At 38.5% G+C, this 23,596-nt stretch overlaps 2 protein-coding genes across 3 annotated transcripts in view; both read right to left on the reverse strand.

Annotated features, from left to right (window-relative positions):
• Positions 1-3,989: 3,989 nt before the first annotated feature.
• Positions 3,990-11,731, reverse strand: LOC117396724 (beta-1,4-galactosyltransferase galt-1-like). The gene is made up of 3 exons (XM_059005211.1): positions 11,726-11,731; positions 10,224-11,438; positions 3,990-4,226 (listed from the first exon to the last, which is right to left on the reverse strand). Exons 1-3 carry the CDS (start codon positions 11,729-11,731, stop codon positions 4,086-4,088), a joined length of 1,362 nt encoding a protein of 453 aa, XP_058861194.1. The 3' UTR covers positions 3,990-4,085.
• Positions 11,732-18,060: 6,329 nt separating this feature from the next.
• LOC131702899 (ras-specific guanine nucleotide-releasing factor RalGPS1-like) overlaps positions 18,061-23,596 on the reverse strand; it is a 122,327-nt gene continuing 116,791 nt past the window's right edge. For both annotated transcript variants that reach the window (XM_059005397.1, XM_059005396.1), the window contains 4 exons: positions 22,157-22,249; positions 21,303-21,408; positions 20,853-20,944; positions 18,061-20,664 (listed from right to left, as the gene is read on the reverse strand). In XM_059005397.1, the coding sequence (XP_058861380.1) occupies positions 20,635-20,664; positions 20,853-20,944; positions 21,303-21,408; positions 22,157-22,249 (321 nt within the window). In that variant the 3' untranslated portion in view covers positions 18,061-20,634. The remainder of the gene's footprint in view (positions 20,665-20,852; positions 20,945-21,302; positions 21,409-22,156; positions 22,250-23,596) is intronic.

The raw sequence follows: 23,596 nt of genomic DNA on the forward strand, positions 1-23,596 counted from the left end.
TTACATTGTAGTAACCGTCCACAATTTGAACAAAATTCTCAATCGCATTTTTAAGGGAAAACTACAGGTGTAGACAAAAGAACCCTTGAATGAAGTTACATCATAACCCCTTTTCTGGGTCATTGGTCAAAGTTTCAGCAACCAAAGATGTATATGTTGCAGTTCAGTTGTTTATGAAACAAAGCTTCCCTATCGAAGGTGTATCCTTTGCCATTCTTTTTTTAGACCTATACCCTCTGTCTGCCTGCCAAACGTTTAGATAAAGTAAAGTGCGGTAGAACATAAGAAAAAAAAACGCCAGAGCTGAACCGAGGCATCAACAGTTATTATTCTCAGCACACTACTGCAGAAAAGGTTGCTGCAAGTGTTGCAGTAAATAGTGTTTATGTTCAAAATCACCCCTGTAGAAGGGGTTGCAGTTGCAATTCGGGATGTTCAGATGGAAGAATTTAAACGTTTTTATACGCACGGCCATGCATTCATAGTGGGATACCTAACTCATCTCCACATGACGTTGCATTATTTGTATTTATTTATTTGAGATGTAGCCTTGCCAGTTTGATTGTTCTCCACCTAGAAGCATGGAAATAAACGGAATCAATTCAGCAGTGTTGGGGTGTTTACTTCAGTGATTTTTTTAAGGGTTTCACATATAGACCCTGTTCTTACAGCAGCAAGCAGGAAACACTGGGTGTGGTTCGGTAAGTAGGGGTTAAATCTTCTGCACAAGACGGGCTCAATCAAAAGACCCGAGCTGAAGCACAAATATACGCAGACTGAAGAAATGGTCCCCGATTTCATCGCAGGAGAAATGGCGAATCTTGGAGGGAGACGGGGAAAACTCCACAGCATGTAGTTTATTCTGTGCATTTTGCTGCACTGTTTGGGACACAGCAGTATTTCCGTTATTAGTATTCTATGCCTACAGAGGCGAGGTTAAAAAGAAGGGAGTGTGCTTCATAAAAGCAACACTTCCGTCAAACTTTACAGTATGAACATCATTTAGATATTTTATTTAACACCAGGTAATCAAACAAATACACAATGACGTCGCAAAACTCGACCGGAAGCCATAAAAGCAGTACGGTATTTCATGTTAGATTTCAAAATGTCACACCTTTCAGGTCGTTGTTACTTTTTTTCGTGAAGCGTATGGAAAAGTACACAGCGGTGTGTAATACAATATGTTATTAACGTAACGTTGTTCAGCAGGTTTCATTGAAATTCATGACGCAAAATGTGTTAATTCTGTAGGGTGTTACAAAACGTTTGGACTGTAATGTACTTCGGATTCGAGGAAGTGTTTTAAACGTGCATTATTTTGCTCTCTCGTTGCTACAGTGCTTTCTATATCTCCCACACTTTCTAAATGTACTTCCTACCCCCAAAACTCATATCTGCTTCCCACTAGCATATGTCATTTGTATAAGTGTCCTATAGGTGTCGCTGTCACACCACAAGGACCACCGGGACAGAGCAGTTACAGGACTTCAATGTAAATAACACGTAGGCTATCGTATGCAGGGGTGGGCGAGCACAGTCTTACGCAATAGTGACCTCGCCAATGCACATGACCATTTTCTCTATTGGATACTTCTTTTGTTTATTTTCCAAACTGAATATGGCTGCACACGGTGCATTACAGCGCTCAGATATTTCTGCCAATATCGCCTGTACTTCAACATTTACACAACGATTGTATATACGTTGACTCGTGACCCTTTGGTCAGTGCTATCACCACACATTTTGCGCACAAACGGTAGCGCTGGTTTCAGAGTTTCGCTGAAAAGTGTTTCTGACAGCAGTTTATATGCAGTGCAGTCTTCGTAAGGCAGTGGCGTTGGAAGACCTTTCTGTGCAAGACGCTACCTGTTATAAACTGTAACAGCTTTTTGCCAAACTAGTACAGACGAGACAGAGATCATTATGTGCGTCTTTTTGATCCAAGTTTACAAATGCCGACGCACACCTGGCCCACTTAGTTTGCTTCTCTTACAAGCATCTCCTTTTTCTGTTATAGGCGTTTAATATTTTTACACCATTTCTCGTCATGATCTCTGGCCGCTGTAGATTTGAATGGCTTCATTACCTGACCACTCCTCATGCTACCACCCCCCCCGGACCAAAATAGATATTCTTCTCATGTTTCAGTGCAGCGATCTCCGGGGGTATCTGTCTGTTATTATTATTATTATTATTATTATTACAATGATTACTTAAATTACATAGGGGCACAGAGACAGTACAGCAGTGGTACAATGGTAATTCATTTCAATTTCTAGGCTATAGATAAAAAGTAAAAAAAAAATATATACATGCACATTTTTGTCATATATATATATATATATATATATATATATATATATATATATATATATATATATATATATATATATATATGTGTGTTAAATATTATATATGTCCACCATTTTATTATGTGGAAAAGACTGAATGTCTGGATATGAAATAGATATGAAATAAATGGGCAGAATTCCAAACGTTTAACAACTGTCTGGTGATTAAACATGTACTCTGAACTATTAACATGAATAGAAATATGTTTTTACAAGCGTGGTTATTTTAATTACTTTTCTTTCATTTTTTTTAGATATTGAACAGAAGCTGCAATATGAAGGACAGCAACAGTCCCTTAAGGGTACATGAATGGAGGACCAGGAGTTGGAACATTAAGAAATTCGTGTTCTTTGGGTGCCTGCTGGCCGTTGGGTTAATCCAGGTCTATATCAATAACAACAGTACCCGGCAAACAGAAAATAACACAAGTGCTCCTAAACTTCAAGGACGTTCTGATGACCGTCCCCTGAAGACGATCGTACCTGTGGAAAAAGTATTTTTTTATTTTCTTGTTACTATATATATGGGGTATGGGGTGCCAGGTGTAAAAAAAAAAAAAAAAAGTCTTAATATTTTTTCCCAGATTTAAATTAAATCTTGTATTTTTTCCCCAGATTTGTAAATGTTATGTAAATAAATAAATATTTTTTTAAATGTGTACGGCTTGGACAAGCGCCTGTGGGGCTGGACATTCAGATAAAGAGGTCAAACACATTCACTTCAGTTAAAGAACTCGCAAGAAACAACGAAGGTGCGCTGAATTACTCTGAATTACTGTATTATTATCTGGAGCAGAAATCTATTAGTTTAAAAGTTAAGGGGGGGGGGGGGGGGGGGGGTACGGTATGGGGTGCCGTTATATTTTTTTTCCCAGATTTAACTTAAATCTTGTACTTTTAGAGAGAGAGAGAGAGAGAGAGAGAGAGAGAGAGAGAGAGAGAGAGAGAGAGAGAGAGAGAGAGAGAGAGAGAGCCCTTATAAAGAAATCCTTACCAAACATTTGGAAAGAAATCACCGTGACACTTTTGGTGATGTCACAGGGAAAACCCCACCTCTTTCTCATTTGACTTGCCCTCTCAACAATCGAAGCTCAGAATCTGAAATCAGAAGCGAGTCATTTTTCAAACCGTAAGATGACTTTGCATCACACTAAAAATGACTAAAAGACGAGACAAGCAGGAGATTAAAATAAAATACAATAAAAGTGTTTTTTTTAAATTAACCAGCAGATGGCAGCGTTGAAAAAACAAACCAACATGAAAGTACAGTCATTGAGTGCGAGTGTGTAACAGGCTAAGAGCTTATTAATGGTTTCTTTGCATTTTATTTTTCAACGTGCATATGATTGGGTGCAGATGATTTTCCACAAACCAATTTCAGTTTTATAAAACAGTTTTCTTGCTCAAAACCACAATTAGTTTGTCTAAAAAATAAATACACATGTTTCTTCGTGGCTTCACTAAATCATAAGTGCATTGCTGTCATGACAAAGTTCAACTTTTTACAGTGCAATGAAAATAACACAGCAAAAAAAATTATTGAATCAATTAGTAAAATGATTCAATATTAATGGCTCAATCACGCCACGTGGAAAAATATGAATGGATCCGATCTGAGCTTTCAGTTTGGTTATTTTGTATTTATCCATGCAGCTTTATAATCTTTGCATATTTTGCAGTGGCTTTGTTTGGAGCGGTGTTTGAAGGGTTATGTACAGGATTACTGGTGGTTAGGATTCGCTTTCTATTACCCGTTTTATGACCTCGTTGGTTTTTTTAATCACCTCGTCAGCGTATTCCCACAGCTTGGTGTCTCTGATCAGGGCTTCTTTTGGTAGCTGACCCTGTAATGGCACTCGGACGTGGACGATCTTGGAAACGTCCGGAGGCCCTCGGCAGATACAGACACACGCACACACAATTCAATTCAAACCTTTATTTAACCAGGTAAAGACATTGAGAACAAGTTCTCATTTAAAATGCCAACCTGGCCAAGAGGAAACATAAATACAACAAACAGTACATAGACAGTTAGAGACATTACAGCAATATGAAATCAATAATAATAATTAAAAGAAAAACCCTAATAAAATCAGTGTCTTCCCTGACAAGCACATGAAACAGGGAAAAGAGCTTCAAGTCTAGAAAAGAAAGCACCCTCTGAGATAAAACCAGGGAGTTTAAGCCTTGATTGGAACTCATTCCAATCGTGAGCAGCTGCATATTGGAATGAGTTTCGCCCAACAGCAGTAAAAACACGAGAGACAATTAAACCAATCAAATTGCTGAATCAAAGGTTATAATAGGAGACCGATATAGTCAACAATTCACTTAAACAGAGAGGTGATTTCCCGATTAGGGTTTTATAAATGAGTCTGTACCAATGACATAGCCGACGTGTTTGAAGTGAGGGCCAGCATACCAAAGTGTACAGATCACAGTGATGAGAGCGGTAGGGAGCACCCGTGACAAATCTTATTGCAGAGTGATATAAAGCATCAAGCTTCCTAAGGGCAGCATTAGAAGCATCTTTATAAATGACATCTCCATAATCTAACATGGGGAGTACACACATCTGTACTAGTAAGTACTTGAAGCATGATTTATTTCGGTAAAGAAAGCCGAGTCTAGCTCGAACTTTCGATTGTGTGGTTTAAAAGGAAGTGCACTGTCTAGCCAAATACCCAGATATTTATAAACTTCCACTTGCTCAAGGTCAACCTTACAAAAGGTACCAATTTTGCATCCTTTCAGCTATTATTTAGTCCATTCATTTTAATTCCGTACATGGTCTTGTTGTAGTAGTGCTAAAATATACACTGCCTTTTTAAAAATATATATTTACCCCAAACCTCGCTTAATATAATTTTAGGAAATGACATGTCAGCACTGTACTTGCATCCAGAGCTGGAATAAGGGAAATGCACACTGACCGCATTGTCCATATTACTTATTAAATTCCCACCCCCGTAAAAATAAACACTGTAATATCAAAAGATGCGATCATAACTACGGCAATATTACTTCATGAAACACAAGGTACATTTTTTTGCATCACCCACTTCGACCCATCCTCCATCCTCTCTACAGTCATGTGCAAAGATGTGACATTTATATCCTTTATATACCTGCCTGCATGAGAAACCTGTGTGAGAATTTCAATTTTCGGTCAGTAATCAGTGACACAGAAACAATAGGCATTCACGTGTGAAAATGTTAGACCACTTTGTGCTTTAATCTTATGCAATTCACCATTTGTGGCTATGTGTTCCTTTTCTCTTACGATTTTCAATTAATTGCATGCGTGGCTTATTAAAGTCATCAATTAAATTAGGCAATCCCTAATTCGTCTATTTTTGACAATTTCCCAATCTTTTCAGTTCCAGTGGTTTGGTTTCATATGCACAGCCAGTGCACGGGTTCAGAACAAGATGAGGAGGCTGTGTTGTCCAGTGGTTAAAGAAACAGGCTTGTAACCAGGAGGTCCCCAGTTCAAATCCCACCTCAGTTACTGACTCATTGTGTGATCCTGAGCAAGTCACTTAACCTCCTTGTGCTCCGTCTTTCGGGTGAGACGAAGTTGTAAGTGACTCTGCAGCTGATGCATAGTTCACACACCCTAGTCTCTGTAAATCGCCTTGGATAAAGGCGTCTACTAAATAAATAAAATCGCTCTCTGTGCCAGACCGCACATACTGCTGTTTCTAGAACATTTCTGCTTTGCTCAGAAAATTAACTGGTTTTAAACACATAGTATCTATGCTGGGAGACGGCAACGGGTTCCTATGAATGGGGTCTTCTAGACAAGATTCCTCTCTCTATTTCAGGATACCATGGTAATCAGCACAGGTATGCAAATAGGGATTAGTGCAGTACACCTGGCACGAACAAAGGAGCTTTTCAAACATGCACTCCTTTAAGAGCACATAATCCTTGTGCCAGTGCAAGCGGTGGGTGGGTGTGTGTTTATATGAAGTTATGATAATACAGTGCCAGGTAGCAATGGTTTGCATGAAAGGTATGTCGCTTAATTTTCATTAGATGCTTATCTTTGTTCCAGGTCGCTTTCAGGTATGTTTTTCAGACTTCACTGCCAAGTTCTTCTGTCTCCAAGGAAACTCAAATGACAAATGTTAAGTGCGAGTGGTTCCAGGAACTTGATTTTCTCTGTAATGTCCTTGAATACTAGAGCAACCGCCACGCACCTCTCTGAAGCATTTTAAACGCCTTTAAGACCAGTCGCAACGCTTTAATATTTTTTTTTCCAGATTTAACTTAAATCTTGTATTTTTTCCCCCCAGATTTATAAATGTTGTGAAAATAAAAAATATATATTTTTAATGTGTACATTCAGATATAATTTATACATCTAGTTACAAGATTTAACATTTAGCTAAATATTTAACTAAATATTAAATCTCTTAACAAGACTTAACATTTCGCTAAATATTTAAGTAAATAGAACCATTCTGAATGGTATTTTCAGTTATGTTTGTAGTTTACAATACGTTTTTGTTTTGTTTTGTTTAAATCACATGAGGCTCATTGTGGTGCATTTAAGATGAGCTTTTTCCAGATGGATGTGCTGCCCCCTGCAGGCTCACTGCACACACTGTATAATTTATTTTCTGAAATGCAGGATTTCCGGGTGCGTTCACAGTAAGCAAGCCCATATCCCCTTCAGGAACTGTACCATTATACGTTTCCCAACTTCTCAAACCCCACAGAGTTGTGTGTGTATGTGTTTAGATATATATATATATATATATATATATATATATATATATATATATATATATATATATATATATATATATATATATATATAATGAAATTATATATATATATATAATGAAATTAAAACATTTTGCCTGAGGATATTTTGACACTGTCCCTTTTAAAATACACCGACATCGCTGTGAGTTTCCATAGTAACTGCAGTGCTAATTCTTAATTTTTTTAAAGTTTTGATATTTTGACACTGTCATGGTGAAATACCTCCCTTGTTTTAAGACTGTGTAGCGTCAGTTCTCCTGTGAGGTACCGTCTTTTTATTTGGTTGTGTATTGGTTTCTTTTCCATAATAAATATATCTAGTGTTTTTTTTTTTTTTTTAATGGAATCCCAGATTTCTATTCGGGCATTTTAACCTGATTTATATGAATGAGGTAGTGTTCATTGCAGTGTTTGTATGCAAGGCAGTATTTAAGGATCCACGGTGCTCTGTGTTGTGGTATTTTGTCTGTAGTTCACTGCTTGTTGTTGTTTTGAAGTGTTGCATTTATAGCTACATGGTGCTTTTATTCATGTACCATTTTGATGAAAGTCATTATTTGCTTTTTGAAGTTATGATTTGGATTGTTTCTGTGAAAGTGTTTTTTTTTTTTTTTTTTTTTTAGAATTAAAAGCACTATTTAAATAAGTGCTTTATTTCTGGTTGGAGTGCTGCAATGGAAATCGCCATTTGCTGTTAACTATTCGGCTGCTAATGTGAAGGTTTGAAATGCTTGAATTGACATCATCCTTGTTGTATTTGGATCACTTGTATGGAAGCTGTTTGCTGCTAAATAGTACTTCCTTGAGGTTTCTGACTAACGTTGATCTAAGTACTATAATCATGAGTGTTTGTGTTTTCTTTAATGTTTTAACTTGTTGATATACGGTGATAAAATAAATGTAACCTCTGCTTAGAAGTTGCAAAGATAATAAAACCTTCAGGTCCCCCTCAAATAAATGAAGGATAACAGACAGCAGTGCAGTTAAAGAGTTTTTATTATCAAGTGACACAAGAATTGAATGAGGCAGCAGCCAGAATCTTCTTTACTAGCTAACAAAGATATATGTTTATGCTCATCAGATGTGCTGATAATGTAAACTGTAGCTCTAATAGAACCTCCCTCTGACCACACACCAACCAGGTAAACTTCAAAATAGAAAAAAATAATAATAATACACACACACCAGGAACAAAGTGAACGTGTAAAGAAAAACAACAAAACACAAAAACCAAAGCAAACCCCAATACAATGCTTTAAACCATAATAAATGATAAAGTGGACACACACTCAGTTTATCCCGATTTGATAACAGTCGGAGGAACACAGTTCCAACAACCAGAGTAAAGCAATCTTCGATAGCTCTGATAAAAGGTATTCAACGAGAATCTGTCCAATCGTGATGTTAAGTCCGTGATCTAGGCACCATACGAGCGTGCACTAGTAAAAGAAAATAAAAAAAAAAAAACACACAAAATAAAACTGTTAAACGAAGCAGTATACAATCAACCACAGTTCAACAATAAAATAAAATAAAAAACAACGGTAAGACAAACAACGGCTGGAACTCCAGAATTCTGCAAACACAAGGATTACATGGAGTATTTGGAGTTCTACGAGCTTACAATTGTCGTAGTCATTAAACTTACTTAATTGGTCAACTAATTAATCAATTAAATCTATTATTATTATTATTTGTTTATTTAGCAGACGTCTTTATCCAAGGCGACTTACAGAGACTAGGGTGTGTGAACTATGCATCAGCTGCAGAGTCACTTACAACAACGTCTCACCCGAAAGACAGAGCACAAGGAGGTTAAGTGACTTGCTCAGGGTCACACAATGAGTCAGTGGCTGAGGTGGGATTTGAACAAGGGACCTGGTTAAAATTGTTAAAATTGAGTCCAATCGTCATCGTACACGTGGTCCTTGACCAATGGTTCAAGCAGATTGACATTCTAGATTTCTCACTCGGAACGTGCTCTGCACAAGTGTTGCGCTTCTAGAAGAATGAGACAGTGGCCCACTTCTGGTACAACATATTTATTAATGTTTCTGAAAATAAATGTTGCACTTTTTATTTTGATTTGCTGCATCATTTTGCTTTGGCGTGCGTCTTTTTTTTCTTCTTCTGTTCACCATACTACTAATGCAATTCCATGGTGCTATTACTGACACCTACTGGCCAAAGCTAAATGCTGCAATTTGAGCATTTTTCAAGCAAAAGAAATTTAGACAACTGACCATTATCTTTACTTTTATGGGGGTATCTTATTTACCAGTGTTTTATAGCCTTTTCAGACCAACTGTTCCACACGAGCACATTCTCAGTGCACTGTATGGAGCTTGTGTTTTTAAATTGCCTTCTTAACCCATTAAGTGCCATTGTTCTCATTTGAGGACATGTTACATTGTAACTGGCATCTACCTGCTATTTTAATGTTCTCTAACTATATTGTTATGACAACTTGCTCTAATTTTGTAAACCGCAAAAGTGAAGTCTAAATGTTGCTGTTAGTTGTGCAGATGTACAGCCCTTCAGATGCGTTCATGACACCTCGATATAAAACAAGAACCTGAAGCATAAAAATGACAATTCTTGGTGTTTTCTTGGTATTGAGCTTCATAGCCAGCATGCAGTTTCACTGTTCTGATTACGGCTAGCTTCCTTAAACTTGGACGCTGGGAATACATATGTTGTAAATATGCCTGTCATTTTACACTTCTAAAAGACTGAACTTCTTTTTTTTTAATTGATTTGAATGTATCATTACATCAGTAGAGCTCGTGTTGTGATTTCTCAAAGAGAAATGAATGTTATTTATTTAGCGCAGAAAGAGAGCCGCGTGGGGAGAGTTGTTCTGTCCCACTCGCCAGCAGCACAGACTCTTCTGTCATCTTTCTGGGACTTCTCTGTCTAACTTTACTGCAGCAGAATTTAAATGTATTTCTTGTGAAGAAATACAGATTTTTATAATGTATCAAATTACATAAATAGCCTACAGCTTGTGTTAATTTAAGAAAACAATATTTGGTACTTAATGGGTAGATATTCTGTTCCCTTCTGTATTCAATCAGAAGTTATTGTGTAGCTTGCAAGATGTGCGTTGCTTGCAGAACAGAATTCACGTTCTTGATGAGCTGATCCGAGTAATTCCACAATGTCGTGTCTTTAATCAATTTGTTACTTCCCAGATGAGTCTTATATGCGTACCGATAGTGGTGCAACCAGGCGATGTCGCTGGACAAGGTAACGAACAATTTCCGATCAATACACTTCAAACAGTGGTGGACAGAGGTCTGAACCACAGTCCTTGGATTCAAAATCATCTTCCTAGCATTGCTTTTTCTGTTCACAGGCTCACTGTAGATGTGGCGTAAAATATTTACCCCCGGGACGTTGTTCCATTCCTTGTAAGCAAATCTATCGCCGTCAACACTGTTAGAGAAGTGGTGCTCATCGAAAAGAAACCCCTCCTTGTATGGGTACTGCTTTTTGAGAAACTTCATGAGGTCCCCCCAGTTTGAATGCTTGCGTGGAATTATGATTTCATCGAGGTCCGTGAGTGCCACGTACCGGCTGGTGTACATGTTTCGATAGACGCAGTCGTTTAAAGCAGCGATCTGCCCGTTGTAATGAATCTCACCGCCGGCCTTGGGCTTCCAAGAATGGGACACATCAATGAATGAAGTGATTTGCCAAGGAATGACCTCCACAATGCCCTCTTTAATATAGTGCCCCAGCACTTTGTCTAACTCTCGGCTGCTGCTGGTTTTGTATATGAACACCTTTTGTACCCCGAGCAGCCTGTGCATCTCAATGGTTTGTATGAACTGCAAGACGTTGCTGTAATTCCTAAACATGACGGAAATGCACACAGCAAACTCATAGGTGAAATGGGAAGGGTTTCCCTTCTTGATATTCCGAATGCTCAAGTGGGGGGCTGATGCGTTATTCTGAAGTGACGTCGTCACTGATACAGACGAGTTCAAGGTTATCCCTGGACATTTGCACTTGAGGTCGGCTGTGCCGTAACGAAACCCAAAGTGATCTAAATGAATGTCGACCTCTGCTTCAACAGAGATGGTTTCATTGTGGAAGCGTAGATGGCAGTAGAGACTCTGATTAGACTGCTGCCGGTCCACAATTCCAATAATCCGGACAACAGGGGGAGGAAATCTGTCATCAAAATATGCCGAAATAACAAAAGCCTGTGCGTTTTCCACAGGTATGATCGTCTTCAGGGGACGGTCATTAGAACTTCCTGGAATAACAAAAGCTTGTGCGTTTTTCACAGGTATGATCGTCTTCAGGGGACGTTCATTAGAAGTTACTGGAATAACAAAAGCTTGTGCGTTTTTCACAGGTATGATCGTCTTCAGGGGACGTTCATTAGAAGTTACTGGAATAACAAAAGCCCGTGTGTTTTTCACAGGTACGATCGTCTTCAGGGGACGTTCATTAGAACTTACTGGAATAACAAAAGCCTGTGCGTTTTTCACAGGTATGATCGTCTTCAGGGGACGTTCATTAGAAGTTACTGGAATAACAAAAGCCCGTGTGTTTTTCACAGGTACGATCGTCTTCAGGGGACGGTCATTAGAACTTCCTGGAATAACAAAAGCTTGTGCGTTTTTCACAGGTACGATCGTCTTCAGGGGGCGTTCATCGGAGCTTACTGGAATTTCACAAGCATGTGTGTTTTTCACAGGCTTGGCTGTTTGCAGGTGACTCTTGTCATAGATAAAGATCAGGATTAACCCAACGGCCAGCAGGCACCAAAATAACTCTAATTTCTTGACACTCCAACTCCTGGTCCTCCATGTATGTACCCTTAAGGGACTGTTGCTGTCCTTCATATTGCAGCTTCTGTTCAATATCTAAAAAAAATAAAATAAAAAATAAAAAAACTATTCATATCTCCGAGGGGTGTTAATAGTTCAGAGTACACGTTTAAAGTAAACACTTGGAAAAACATATTTCTATTCATGTTGGTACACGTTTAAGCGCCAGCCAGTTGTTAAATGTTCCAAATTCTGTCAATGTTCAACAGTTGTTAAAAATAGGCAGGCCAAATCCAGATGCATACATACAATGATGTGTACATACAATCTTCTATTATTATTATTTATTGCTTAGCAGACGCCCTTATCCAGGGCGACTTACAGTTGTTACAAGATATCACATTATTTTTACATACAATTACATTATTTTTTACACATTATTTTTACATACAATTATCCATTTATATAGCTGGGTTTTTAGTGGAGCAATCTAGGTAAAGTACCTTGCTCAAGGGTACAGCAGCAGTGTCCCCCACCTGGGATTGAACCCACGACCTTCCAGTCAAGAGTCCAGAGCCCTAACCACTACTCCACACTGCTGCCCTAAACACACACATTATCTATCTCTAGCTATCTAAAAATGAATGAATGAATGCAAAGGTGGTTTTTTTTTTGCATGTACTCAAAAGGTTGAAATTCTCAGCATTGATGCTTCATTAACCGTTTCCCCACACGCTGAAACCAACATCTTAAAGGATGTGTCTGTAACACTATTTTACTGGTCACTTTTTATTTTATTTATTTATTTGTTAATTACCATATAATTAGGGCTTCTGAATTTCAGTTTAAACTGATAAGATCCGATCAAACACCCCCGATTACAAAAAAAAAATGAAATGGGTGGCTAGTCAAGAAACACCGGAAAAACTGTGGAAATAGTTAATCAATTCACGTTGACTTTACCCTATTCCAATTAAAATATAAAACCTACTACAAAAATAATAATAAATACATTTCCTAGTGCTGCTGGGCAATGTCCCGCCTTCCTGATTTGCATCTATCATTTGATTCGTTCTCAATACTTTAAACCCGCCCCAACTACTGAGTGACACCACATTCCTACATTTCTATTGGAGACGTCGCTTGCGAGATTTAAAACGAGATTACAATCAGGATGGAGTCGTGTTAACAGGATTTCAAGCTGTATTACAAGATACGGAGGATTTAAAACAGAATTGTGGTGAAATGTACAAAAATGTATACACACAAAAATAGCAAAACTGATTCGTAATGAAGCTATTAAGACACTGTGTGAGTGGAGGGAACACACAATTAAGAACTTGAGTAAGCGGAAATAAAGATCCTCTGTGTGTTCAATTGAATGGAGATTAAACAAGTCATCGTAGACTATTTTTCATAATTTCATAGTGTTTAAATAAAAGCTTTAGATTCAACCCAAATGTCGTTATTTACCCTGTAAGTCTTGCATCTTGATTAGCATCAAACGAAACCCAGTTTCAAAGAGTAATACAGCAATGACGATTTAAACTGACCCGCAGGGGTGTAGTGCTGTATTAAGAAGTGAGGGGTCGCTATTGTCTACCCTGCCGTCCCCCTTTCCCCATACACTCAACAGATCAGTTAAATATTCTCAATGTGACGTACGGAAGCCAAGAAGTGGGGGAGCAGCGCCCCCTGCAGACCCCGCCCACTACACGCATCACACTGCTGATACTGCAGCCTTTGCGCCTTCTGTTGTAAAAAGAGCGTGTGAAAAACATACAGAAAAAAAAGTGAGCTTCAAAATTGCATGGCTGTGTTCGAAAGTTCGTTCAGTAGCCAGGAATTTGAAGGTTCTATTCACCCAGTCCGAAGTATTTCGTTGAGCTATGTTACGTTTTGAAGAAAATGAGCATTTGTATTCAACAAACTAGGGTGAGCCCAGGGGAATAAAATGTTAGAAAGATACATTGGGGTGCCCTGCATTGTGCAAAAAAAAAAAAAAAAAAAAAAGAGTTTCAAGTAATAACGTGTAAGTATTAATGAATCATTATTTTATAAAGGTTGCAACCCTACTTTTTGGATTCAGAAATAAATTTGCAAGCGCTGAATATGGAGAGCCCCACCGAGGGTTACAGTAACAATCGATCTGCGTCTGGAATGGGAGACTGCTCAACAGCTGAGAACTGGAAAGCATTTTTTTTTTTTAAACACTGGCTTTTTTTAAGCAATAACAGACACGTTACAAGCTATGTTTTATATATTTTATTTATTCAGCCAATAATCCTGATCATCGTGAACATTTACAGCCGATAATCGGTAACAACAAATTCGTCCAGCACTACTGTACATAAACGTGTGTTTTTATTTAAATGATAAAAACGTGATCACTGCTCTATATAACCTGTTTTTAAACTACATGTTATTGTTTTATTCCATTGATATAGATAACCTGTATGATAATATACAGGTGTGTGTGTATTATATATATATATATATATATATATATATATATATATATATATATATATATATATATATATATACAATTTTACCTATCTTTTTATGTTACTGTCTTATTTTCTTATTCTTTTTACAATATGTTTTGTAATTACTGCTTTTTACAAGTCTGTGTGAAGCGCCTTGAACCTCTTGGTATGAAAGGCGCTCAACAAACAGTTTTATTTATTATTATTATTATTATTATTATTATTATTATAGGATTTTCAATCAACGTCACCAGTAAAATACACAAATTAGTACCACTGAAGGTTTGAACTTAATTTTACAAGCATTTAGCAAATCATTTCCAAGCATCCCTAAAATATTAGTACTAATTTACCATGTTAGCAAAATGTATGTATTTCAGTACTTTTAAAAAACTAAAATCTAAAAAGAGCAGTACCAAAAAAAAATAAAAAATAAAATTGAGTCTTACCTCTCAGAAACTAAACAAATGACCGACCGCGTGAGCAAGAGCTGAGGGTACCACAGCGACGCAGTATTGTATAAAGTATTGATGGGATTAGGAATTTGGAATACATTTCATTGCATTTTAATTGCAATTGGAGGCTGAACAACTGCAACGCCTCCCATTTCTGTTGCAACCTGTTTTAATTTATGACAAACTTGTTGGGGGACTAATGTGAAAATGTGGAGCAATATAAACAGATAAAAAAACCATCATATATTATGTACAGTACTGTGCAAAAGTTTTAGGCAGGTGTGAAAAAAATGCTGTAGTAAGAATGCTTTCAAAACATGTTAATAGATTATATTTATCAATTAACTAAACGCAAAGTGAGTGAACAGAAGAAAAATCTAAATCAAATCCATATTTGGTGTGACCACCCTTTGCCTTCAAAACAGCATCAATTCTTCTAGGTACACTTGCACAAAGTCAGGGATTTTGTAGGCATATAGTCAGGTGTATGATTAAACAATTATACCAAACAGGAGCTAATGATCATCAATTCAATATGTAGGCTGAAACACAATCATTAACTGAAACAGAAACAGCTGTGTAGGAGGAATAAAACTGGGTGAGGAACAGCCAAACCCAGCTAACAAGGTGAGGTTGCTGAAGACAGTTTACTATCAAAAGTCATACACCATGGCAAGACTGAGCACAGCAACAAGACACAAGGTAGTTATACTGCATCAACAAGGTCTCTCCCAGGCAGACATTTCAAGGCAGACAGGGGTTTCCAGATGTGCTGTCCAAGCTCTTTTAAAGAAGCACAAAGAAACGGGCAACGTTGAGGACCGTAGACGCAGTGGTCGGCCAAGGAAACTTACTGCAGCAGATGAAAGACACATCATGCTTACTTCCCTTCGCAATCGGGAGATGTCCAGCAGTGCCATCAGCGCCATCAGCTCAGAATTGGCAGAAAACAGTGGGACCCTGGTACACCCATCTATTGTCCGGAGAAGTCTGGTCAGCAGTGGCCTTCATGGAAGACTTGCGGCCAAAAAGCCATACCTCCGACGTGGAAACAAGGCCAAGCGACTCAACTATGCACGAAAACACAGGAACTGGGGTGCAGAAAAATAGCAGTAGGTGCTCTGGACTGATGAGTCAAAATTTGAAATATTTGGCTGTAGCAAAAGGCAGTTTGTTCGCCGAAGGGCTGGAGAGCGGTACACGAATGAGTGTCTGCAGGCAACAGTGAAGCATGGTGGAGGTTCCTTGCAAGTTTGGGGCTGCATTTCTGCAAATGGAGTTGGGGATTTGGTCAGAATTAATGGTCTCCTCAATGCTGAGAAGTACAGGCAGATACTTATCCATCATGCAATACCATCAGGGAGGCATCTGATTGGCCCCAAATTTATTCTGCAGCATGACAACGACCCCAAACATACAGCGAAAGTCATTAAGAACTATCTTCAGCGTAATGAAGAACAAGGAGTCCTAGAAGTGATGGTATGGCCCCCACAGAGCCCTGATCTCAACATCATCGAGTCTGTCTGGGATTACATGGAGAGAGAGAAGCAACTGAGGCTGCCTAAATCCACAGAAGAACTGTGGTTAGTTCTCCAAGATGTTTGGGCCAACCTACCTGCCGAGTTCCTTCAAAAACTGTGTGCAAGTGTACCTAGAAGAATTGATGCTGTTTTGAAGGCAAAGGGTGGTCACACCAAATATTGATTTGATGTAGATTTTTCTTCTGTTCACTCACTTTGCATTTTAATTGATAAATATAATCTAATAACATGTCTATTTTTGAAAGCATTCTTACTTTACAGCATTTTTTCACACCTGCCTAAAACTTTTGCACAGTACTGTATATTTAGAAAAATTAAGAAACCAGTTATAGCAGTTGGATTGGCACCCTTTTTAAAGAGGTGACCCAGATACACAAACTGTGTTTTTAGCGCATTCCTGCACACTTTTATTATTTACACAAAATAAAATAAAACCAGCTAAACAAAAGCCAAACTAACTTATTTCCCTGACTAAAGGTCCTGTAGACTACCAGGCTAAGCAAAACCTTTGGTGTTTTTATTTATTTATTTATTTAATTTAACTAAACGGGACAGCTAAGCTATTTACTGGTCACACAACATATTCTTCAAGAACAAACACAGAGCAATACTTTAAAACAACTTTAGCTACTTTAAACAGAACAGTCTGTGAAATAACCAGGCAGGCATGGCCATATCTGCAGCAGAACAGGGCTTGTTAGTCCACGGAAATAATAAAATAAGCATTTACAGAACAATATTTTAACAACTAAAAAACAAATATGCCAACTTTAGCCCAGTTTCCTAACCACCAAAAAAAACAACGTTGCACCAGCGTTGGCCCGACCTATAGCACTTCAATATAACATCGGTGCAAAAAGAGAGAAAGAGGGCAGAAAAAGAGCAAAGGAGATGAAGTGGTTCGAGGAGGGCGATAGTAGGGGAAGGAGGAGATGAGCAAATCAAGTCCTGCTGGTGGCCAGCTTTGTGAGTAGGGGGAGAGGTGGAGAGAGAGAATGAAAGAATAGAGTTGGAGAGATGATAGGGATAGAGGGAGTGAAGAGAGGAAGGAGGTGCTTGTCAAGGAAGTGAGCTGATGGGGACGGGGCAGGGGGAGAGAGAGATCAGGTTGGAAGGGTTAGAGCAGCAGCAGTGGTGGTGGTGGGAGATTTTGCAAAAGCGTGATACAGTGGATAGCAGTTAGGAAGCAGCGAGGCAGAGCGTGGTGTAGACCGTGCGCACAGGCAGAGAGCATAAGGAGGAAAGAGCCTGTGTTTTGTGAGGAGTTTAAATGGGCAGTGTGTAAACACAGTAGCAATTGCAGGTCTCGGCAGCACCTGGGACAATCTAAGACAGTTTGGGAAACAATTAGTGTGGTTATGTAGTTTACAAGCACTCTATCTTGGCACGATCCATGCGTTGGTAAACCTCAACAACAGAAAGTACAAACCGGTTCCGAGTATAATCCCAACAGAATAAGTAAGATCTGCATTGTTTGCTGTAATCCTGTTATACAGTAGATCATATCTTCAGCCTGACCTATAGCACTTCAAGGTAACGTCAGCACAGTGTTGCCTAATTAAAAATTGCTGTCTGGGTGGTTCTGCCCAGATTTGTGCAAAACACCTGGGTAAACCCCGCTGAAGGGCATTTAATTAAATCAAGAGAGACTAGCATGTCCTTAAATAAACATGTTTTATTTCATGAAAATGTGTCATCAGTGTTACAAGCTGGAAAAATACTCCAGCTTAGTAGAAGGGCAAGGTAACAAATAATTTAACCAAGAAAACCAACACAACGACAGCCTTGCTGGGCAGTTAAGGTTTAGTGGTCATGTAGCCACAAACACAACAGAAACAATGTTTGTACACAAATAACATGCAGTGGGCTGGGGAAGTACCAATTTACACATGTACAAACAACTGAAATATGTGTACACATGGATTTATATATTTGTTTATACACACGCACACATACATGTATATTTCGGTTGTTTTTACACATATGTGAAAACTGGTATTGCTGTAACATGTGTGTGTATACAGCACAGCCATCCACAATTCTCCAATTACACGTTTTTACATTTCTCAGAATGGGTTGGCGACCATTCATTTTGGCACTCTGAACGTATGAAATACATAAACACTACAATTAAATATTGTGAACTTATCACGATGATGTGTGAAGTACTAGAAACCAACAAGAATATGACAAGGTACAACGACGATTCATAAAAACACTTTTTTTTGGGGGGGGGGGGGGGGCGGGTGTGATCGATCATCTCATTAAGAAACGTTTAACTATAGCACCATACAATGATTAGAGAGGGTTAAGTATCCGGTTAATGATACCGTAGCATCAAGACAAAATACACCAAAAAGACTGCAATGCATTCCTCTAGCAGCTGTGTTATACCTTACAATAAATAAAGTACTCCATTAAAACCTTGTTTGTTTTATATAATAGTTTTTTACAATTCCAAAACAGAAAATAAACAGTCAACTTCTTTACCTTTACTCGTATAGGCTGATACACTATACAGTGTGCATTAAAAGATAAATACAGCAATACTAAAAATAATATCCAACATTGAAACTGTGTGCTAAATGGTCCTTTCTCTTCCTTAAAACAAATATTGATAAACAAGGCTATCAGACCCCCAACATTTGGTGACTAAACCACGTTGAGCGTTTAAACTCAAGACAACTTTTATTAATACATTTTAAAAAGAGGGTATAGCTCCAAACCACATTTAATCTGCTGATATGGGGGGGGGGGGGGGGGATAAAAATAAATAAATAAATAGCCAAGCTGATCAGTAGTTAACAGTATTTATTGTTATTTTCTAAATAACAGGTCCTGACAAGATTATTTGATTGTACTGCCAAATGATCTCGAAGCAGTGACGGTAAATTTAAGATTTCAGGAAAAAACGTGCTTGGGGAATTAAGCTAAAGGATCACATGGTTTCAACTGACCTTGCATTATCAGCATGTCTTGAAGGTTTTACCTGTATAAACCAATTCAAACCATTAGGTGTGTTCAAATAAACTGGATCAATTTAAGAAAAAACAAAACCGTGCTAATGATATGTTCTGTATGTGGCACATTGGATTGCCCCACACGTTGATTTAGTGTATTACTAAAGAGATGCTGTCAACACATCTGAAGGCATCGAGACAGACTTGTAGTCGAAGATTCTTTTTCAAAGTAAAACAATCCATTCTACCATTGAGCGTTCTGCTATTCATGGATGCGTCATATCAATGGGTTGAATTATTGTAATAAATAAATGGGCAATGCAAACTGGAACCCTATTTACATTCTAAATACATATCAACGTGTTTGGGTCCAGTCGCTGCATTGGCAGTTCAATATTTGTATTAGCTAAAGGTCATTTAGGTGTGTCTTGTGTACTAAAGGGGGCAGGTTTATCCCTTACACACTGTGTAGATATACATGGGACACACTGTGGTCATAAACAAATAGATCATTCCTGGGTACGTGCGCAGGCTGCAGTATTTGACACCTTCCATTTGGTGTGTCCTTTCTGCTTGAACTTGCTTGTAGTTTTCACTTTGAGAAACGTGTTTTGCCCTTTGTCCCTTTGTCTTTTCTTGGGGTGCCAACGTTCCACAACCTGTCCAGTCAATGTGTGGAGGGCAGACCCTTGTGTAAGGCAGGCAGGCAGGCAGACACACACACACACACAATCCTGTACCTCAATCGTGTTCTCAGGTGATCTATTCTAAACAGTTACACTCTGAAGTCTGTTAACACTCCCAGTAAGTTTTATGTGCAGTAGAAACTTTTTTTCTTTTTCCTTTCTTTTAAAACCCAACATGGGCTAAAAAAAAAAAACGTTCAGTTACATAAAGCAGCATAACACATTTAAAAAACAAACAAAAGAATTAAATGAAAAAACATTAGGCAGGAGTTTGGAGTCTTTTGATGCACAGTTCATTGGTCGCCATTGACCAAAACCAACAGATTCATTTAAGCAGTCTGGTACACGAGACTCATGGACTGCACTCATCTTCTATTCTGCTTTCTCTTGAAGTATTAAAAATGAAGTTCTTTTCTTGATTCAAGTAAGTATGCCAGTTGTTTCTTCTAGGCCACTCCTTTGTACTGTAAACAGTGTTTTAACAATCCTCTGTTCCAAAAAACACACCGTTCTTGTTCTGCAGGTTGAGTTTTCCCAAAAGCATGAGGTTGCCACTGTCCCCGCAGGCCAGGCTGCCGAGAAGAGATTTTATTCAAAAGACATCAGGTTGGCAGGTATCTGAAAGACATACAACACAGATGACTAAGCAAACCCCTTTCACATAACACTGCAAGACCTGTCTGCTAAGTTTTGTATGGTTTAGACACCCGAGCCAAGCTGCTCAAGAACAGAGTTTGGGAGTATTGTAACTTGGGAGGCATTTGATGTGAAGAGTAACCTTTTTATAAATGAGTATTCTGACGTACCTGAGGCCGTCCACTCTTGCAGGCATCCTCCAAATGCTTGTGCCAAAGTATTGCATGAAACCTTGAACCAGTCTGAAACTTGTACACATTGCCTGCAAGAGATACGGGACACGGCTTAAAACTTTAAAAAGGAAGAAGCGGAATGCATCCAGAAAGAATGTTTTAAAAACATCTAACCGTGGAATGATTAAAGATAAAAACTACTTAAGATGAAAAAAAAAGTGTCATTGATAATAACAAGGATGGGGGCAAACAAACTCCTATTCCATAGCAGTTTCACCCATGCCAGGTTTTACAACTAGCTTGATTAGCCGAGGTGTATAGGAAACAAGCTCAGGTGTGTCTTATTAACCTTATAGTAAAACTAGGAATGGATCAGACTGCTTTGCAATGGGAGTCTTATTTCCATCCCTGAAATCGACAAATTAATAATTGTGCCCCAAGCCTCACCTTTATCAGGGTCGTTGAGCTGGAATATATCGGGGTGCTCCGGATCATCGGGTAAGACCACCATCCATCCAATCACAAGAACCTTTTTACAGGGCGTGGATTTATACTGCAAAACAAAGACACCTGCATTGATTCCGAAAAGGACAGGAAACCCGCAGTCTCTGTCTAGCTTTTAAGATATCTTTAAATAACTCCGATAAGAAAGAAGGATTGCCCATAGCTGACCTTACGCATTCAAGATAAGCAAACCTGGTGCTTCTCCTGAATGTTTGATCATAGCCATAGCTTTAGGAACAAAGCTGCAAAGCACAAGCAGAACTAGTCAATCTACAAATTCTAACTGTCATGAATGATTAGCTCTCAAGAAGGGCTTGTGTTTTGTCCATTTTTATATAGCTTATCAGCGTAATGTGCACTGGTTTAATACTGGAGTTGCAGTGATACTGTAAAGAATCTATGTGTACTCCAAAATACCATCTGAATTAGTTGCAATATAGTCTGCAGTTCATCTTCTAGGTTCGTCGGTAACTTCTAAAGTTTACAGAAAGTTTCCTAGTGATTTTTATTTAAATATAGATCTTATTTTAACCGTTGCTATGGTGAGATAGGGAAGATGATAAAAATATATATATGTATGTGTCAAGGGGGTAGAAAAAGAAAATTTGCAACCCTCCACAAGAAAAAACTAAAAGTAGATCACGAGTATCTACCATATGGAAGTGCAGATCACAGTTCTTGCTGTAGATGGATGTATAGATGCCTTATGAACTGGTAACAAGCTTATTGTTTTTGTACATACTGTATAACTATTTTCAGGGCAAATGAATTTTTAAATTTATTTTTCTAATGCTTACGTGCTTTCTTTCAGTGGCCCTCAGTGCTTTGGACCTGTAATACTGAAGAGTTGAGCCTGAGAGTGTGATCCAGTAGCGGCTCCAGGAGGAAAGCTGGAATAAGGGAAATGCACATTGACTGCATTGTCCATATTTTTTATTAAATTCCCACCCCCGTAAAAATAAACGCATATAGTATCAAAAGCTGCGATCATAACCACGGCAATATTACTTCATGAAACACAAGGTACATTTTTGCATCACCCACTTAGACCCATCCTCCATCCTCTCTACAGTCATGTGCAAAGATGTGACATTTATATCCTTTATATACCTGCCTGCATGAAACCTGTGTGAGAATTTCAATTTTCAGTCAGTAATTTACAGAAACAATAGGCATTCACGTGTGAAAATGTGAGACCACTTTCTGTTTAATCTTATGCAATTCACCATTTGTCACTATGTGTTCCTTTTCTCTTCCGATTTTTAATTGCATGCGTGGCTTATTAAAGTCATCAATTAAATTAGGCAATCCCTAATTCGTCTATTTTGACAATTTCCCAATCTTTTCAGTTCCAGTGGTTTGATTTCATATGCACAGCCAGTGCACGTGGTGTTAAGGACAGGATGAGAAGAGGCTTTCATCGCTCTCTGTGCCAGACCGCTCATACTGCACAACCACAACATTTCTGCTTTGCTCAGAAAAGGGATAACCGGTTTTGTTGAGGTGTCTGATGACAGATCTAATCATTAAGAGATTATATATAGATGTGACACTGACAGATCTAATCATTAAGATATATGTATAGATGTGACACTGACAGATCTAATCATTGATAGGATTATTTCCAGTAAGCCTTGAAAAGGGCGAGACTTGAGTGCAGAAGTGAAACTTTGTAAAGCTGCACTGAAGAAGGCAGAGGTTCATTTCAAAGCTTTGTTAATGAATGACAGGGCCTTGCAGTCTTGCTCCTGCCTGTACAGCTCATTTCATGTGCCTGGGCGGGCCCGGTGTGTGTTTTAATGTCATAGTTCAAGGTCTGTTGTTTTTTATTAGTATTGTTGTTTGGACCCGTGTCTTTAACACTTTCTCATACGTGATTTTTTAAAATAAATTGTCAGTCTTGCCTAATCGTTCTGACACGGGGAAAGTGGAAAATAAAACGGTCAAGCAATGAATTTCCTTGATCTTGTTTTTATTTGAGGTTTATCATAGCAGTATGCTGCCAAACACTCCTACTTCCACTCTGTCATTAAATCCTCCACTCACAGTCCTCGTAAACTCTTCTCTACCTTCTCTTCCCTCCTTAGCGCCCACCCCCTCATCCCTCCAGAACTACCGTCCTGTCTCATTCCTCTCTAAAACCCTCAAGCAAGCGGTACACCACCAGCTCCCTGCTTTCCTGTCAACACACTCTCTGCTCGACTCCCTCCAATCTGGTTTTCGCCTGGTGAAACTGC

The sequence above is a fragment of the Acipenser ruthenus genome, chromosome 31 (genome assembly GCF_902713425.1).
Source record: "Acipenser ruthenus chromosome 31, fAciRut3.2 maternal haplotype, whole genome shotgun sequence".
NCBI classification, from domain to species: domain Eukaryota; kingdom Metazoa; phylum Chordata; class Actinopteri; order Acipenseriformes; family Acipenseridae; genus Acipenser; species Acipenser ruthenus.

What these genes read in the sequence shown, in the direction of transcription:
- LOC117396724 (XM_059005211.1), bottom strand. An exon ending in AAGCAACGCACATCTTGCAA is followed by an intron (nt 4,227 to 10,223) that starts GCTACACAATAA and finishes GACGTTTCCAAG; the next exon opens with ATCGTCCACGTCCGAGTGCC.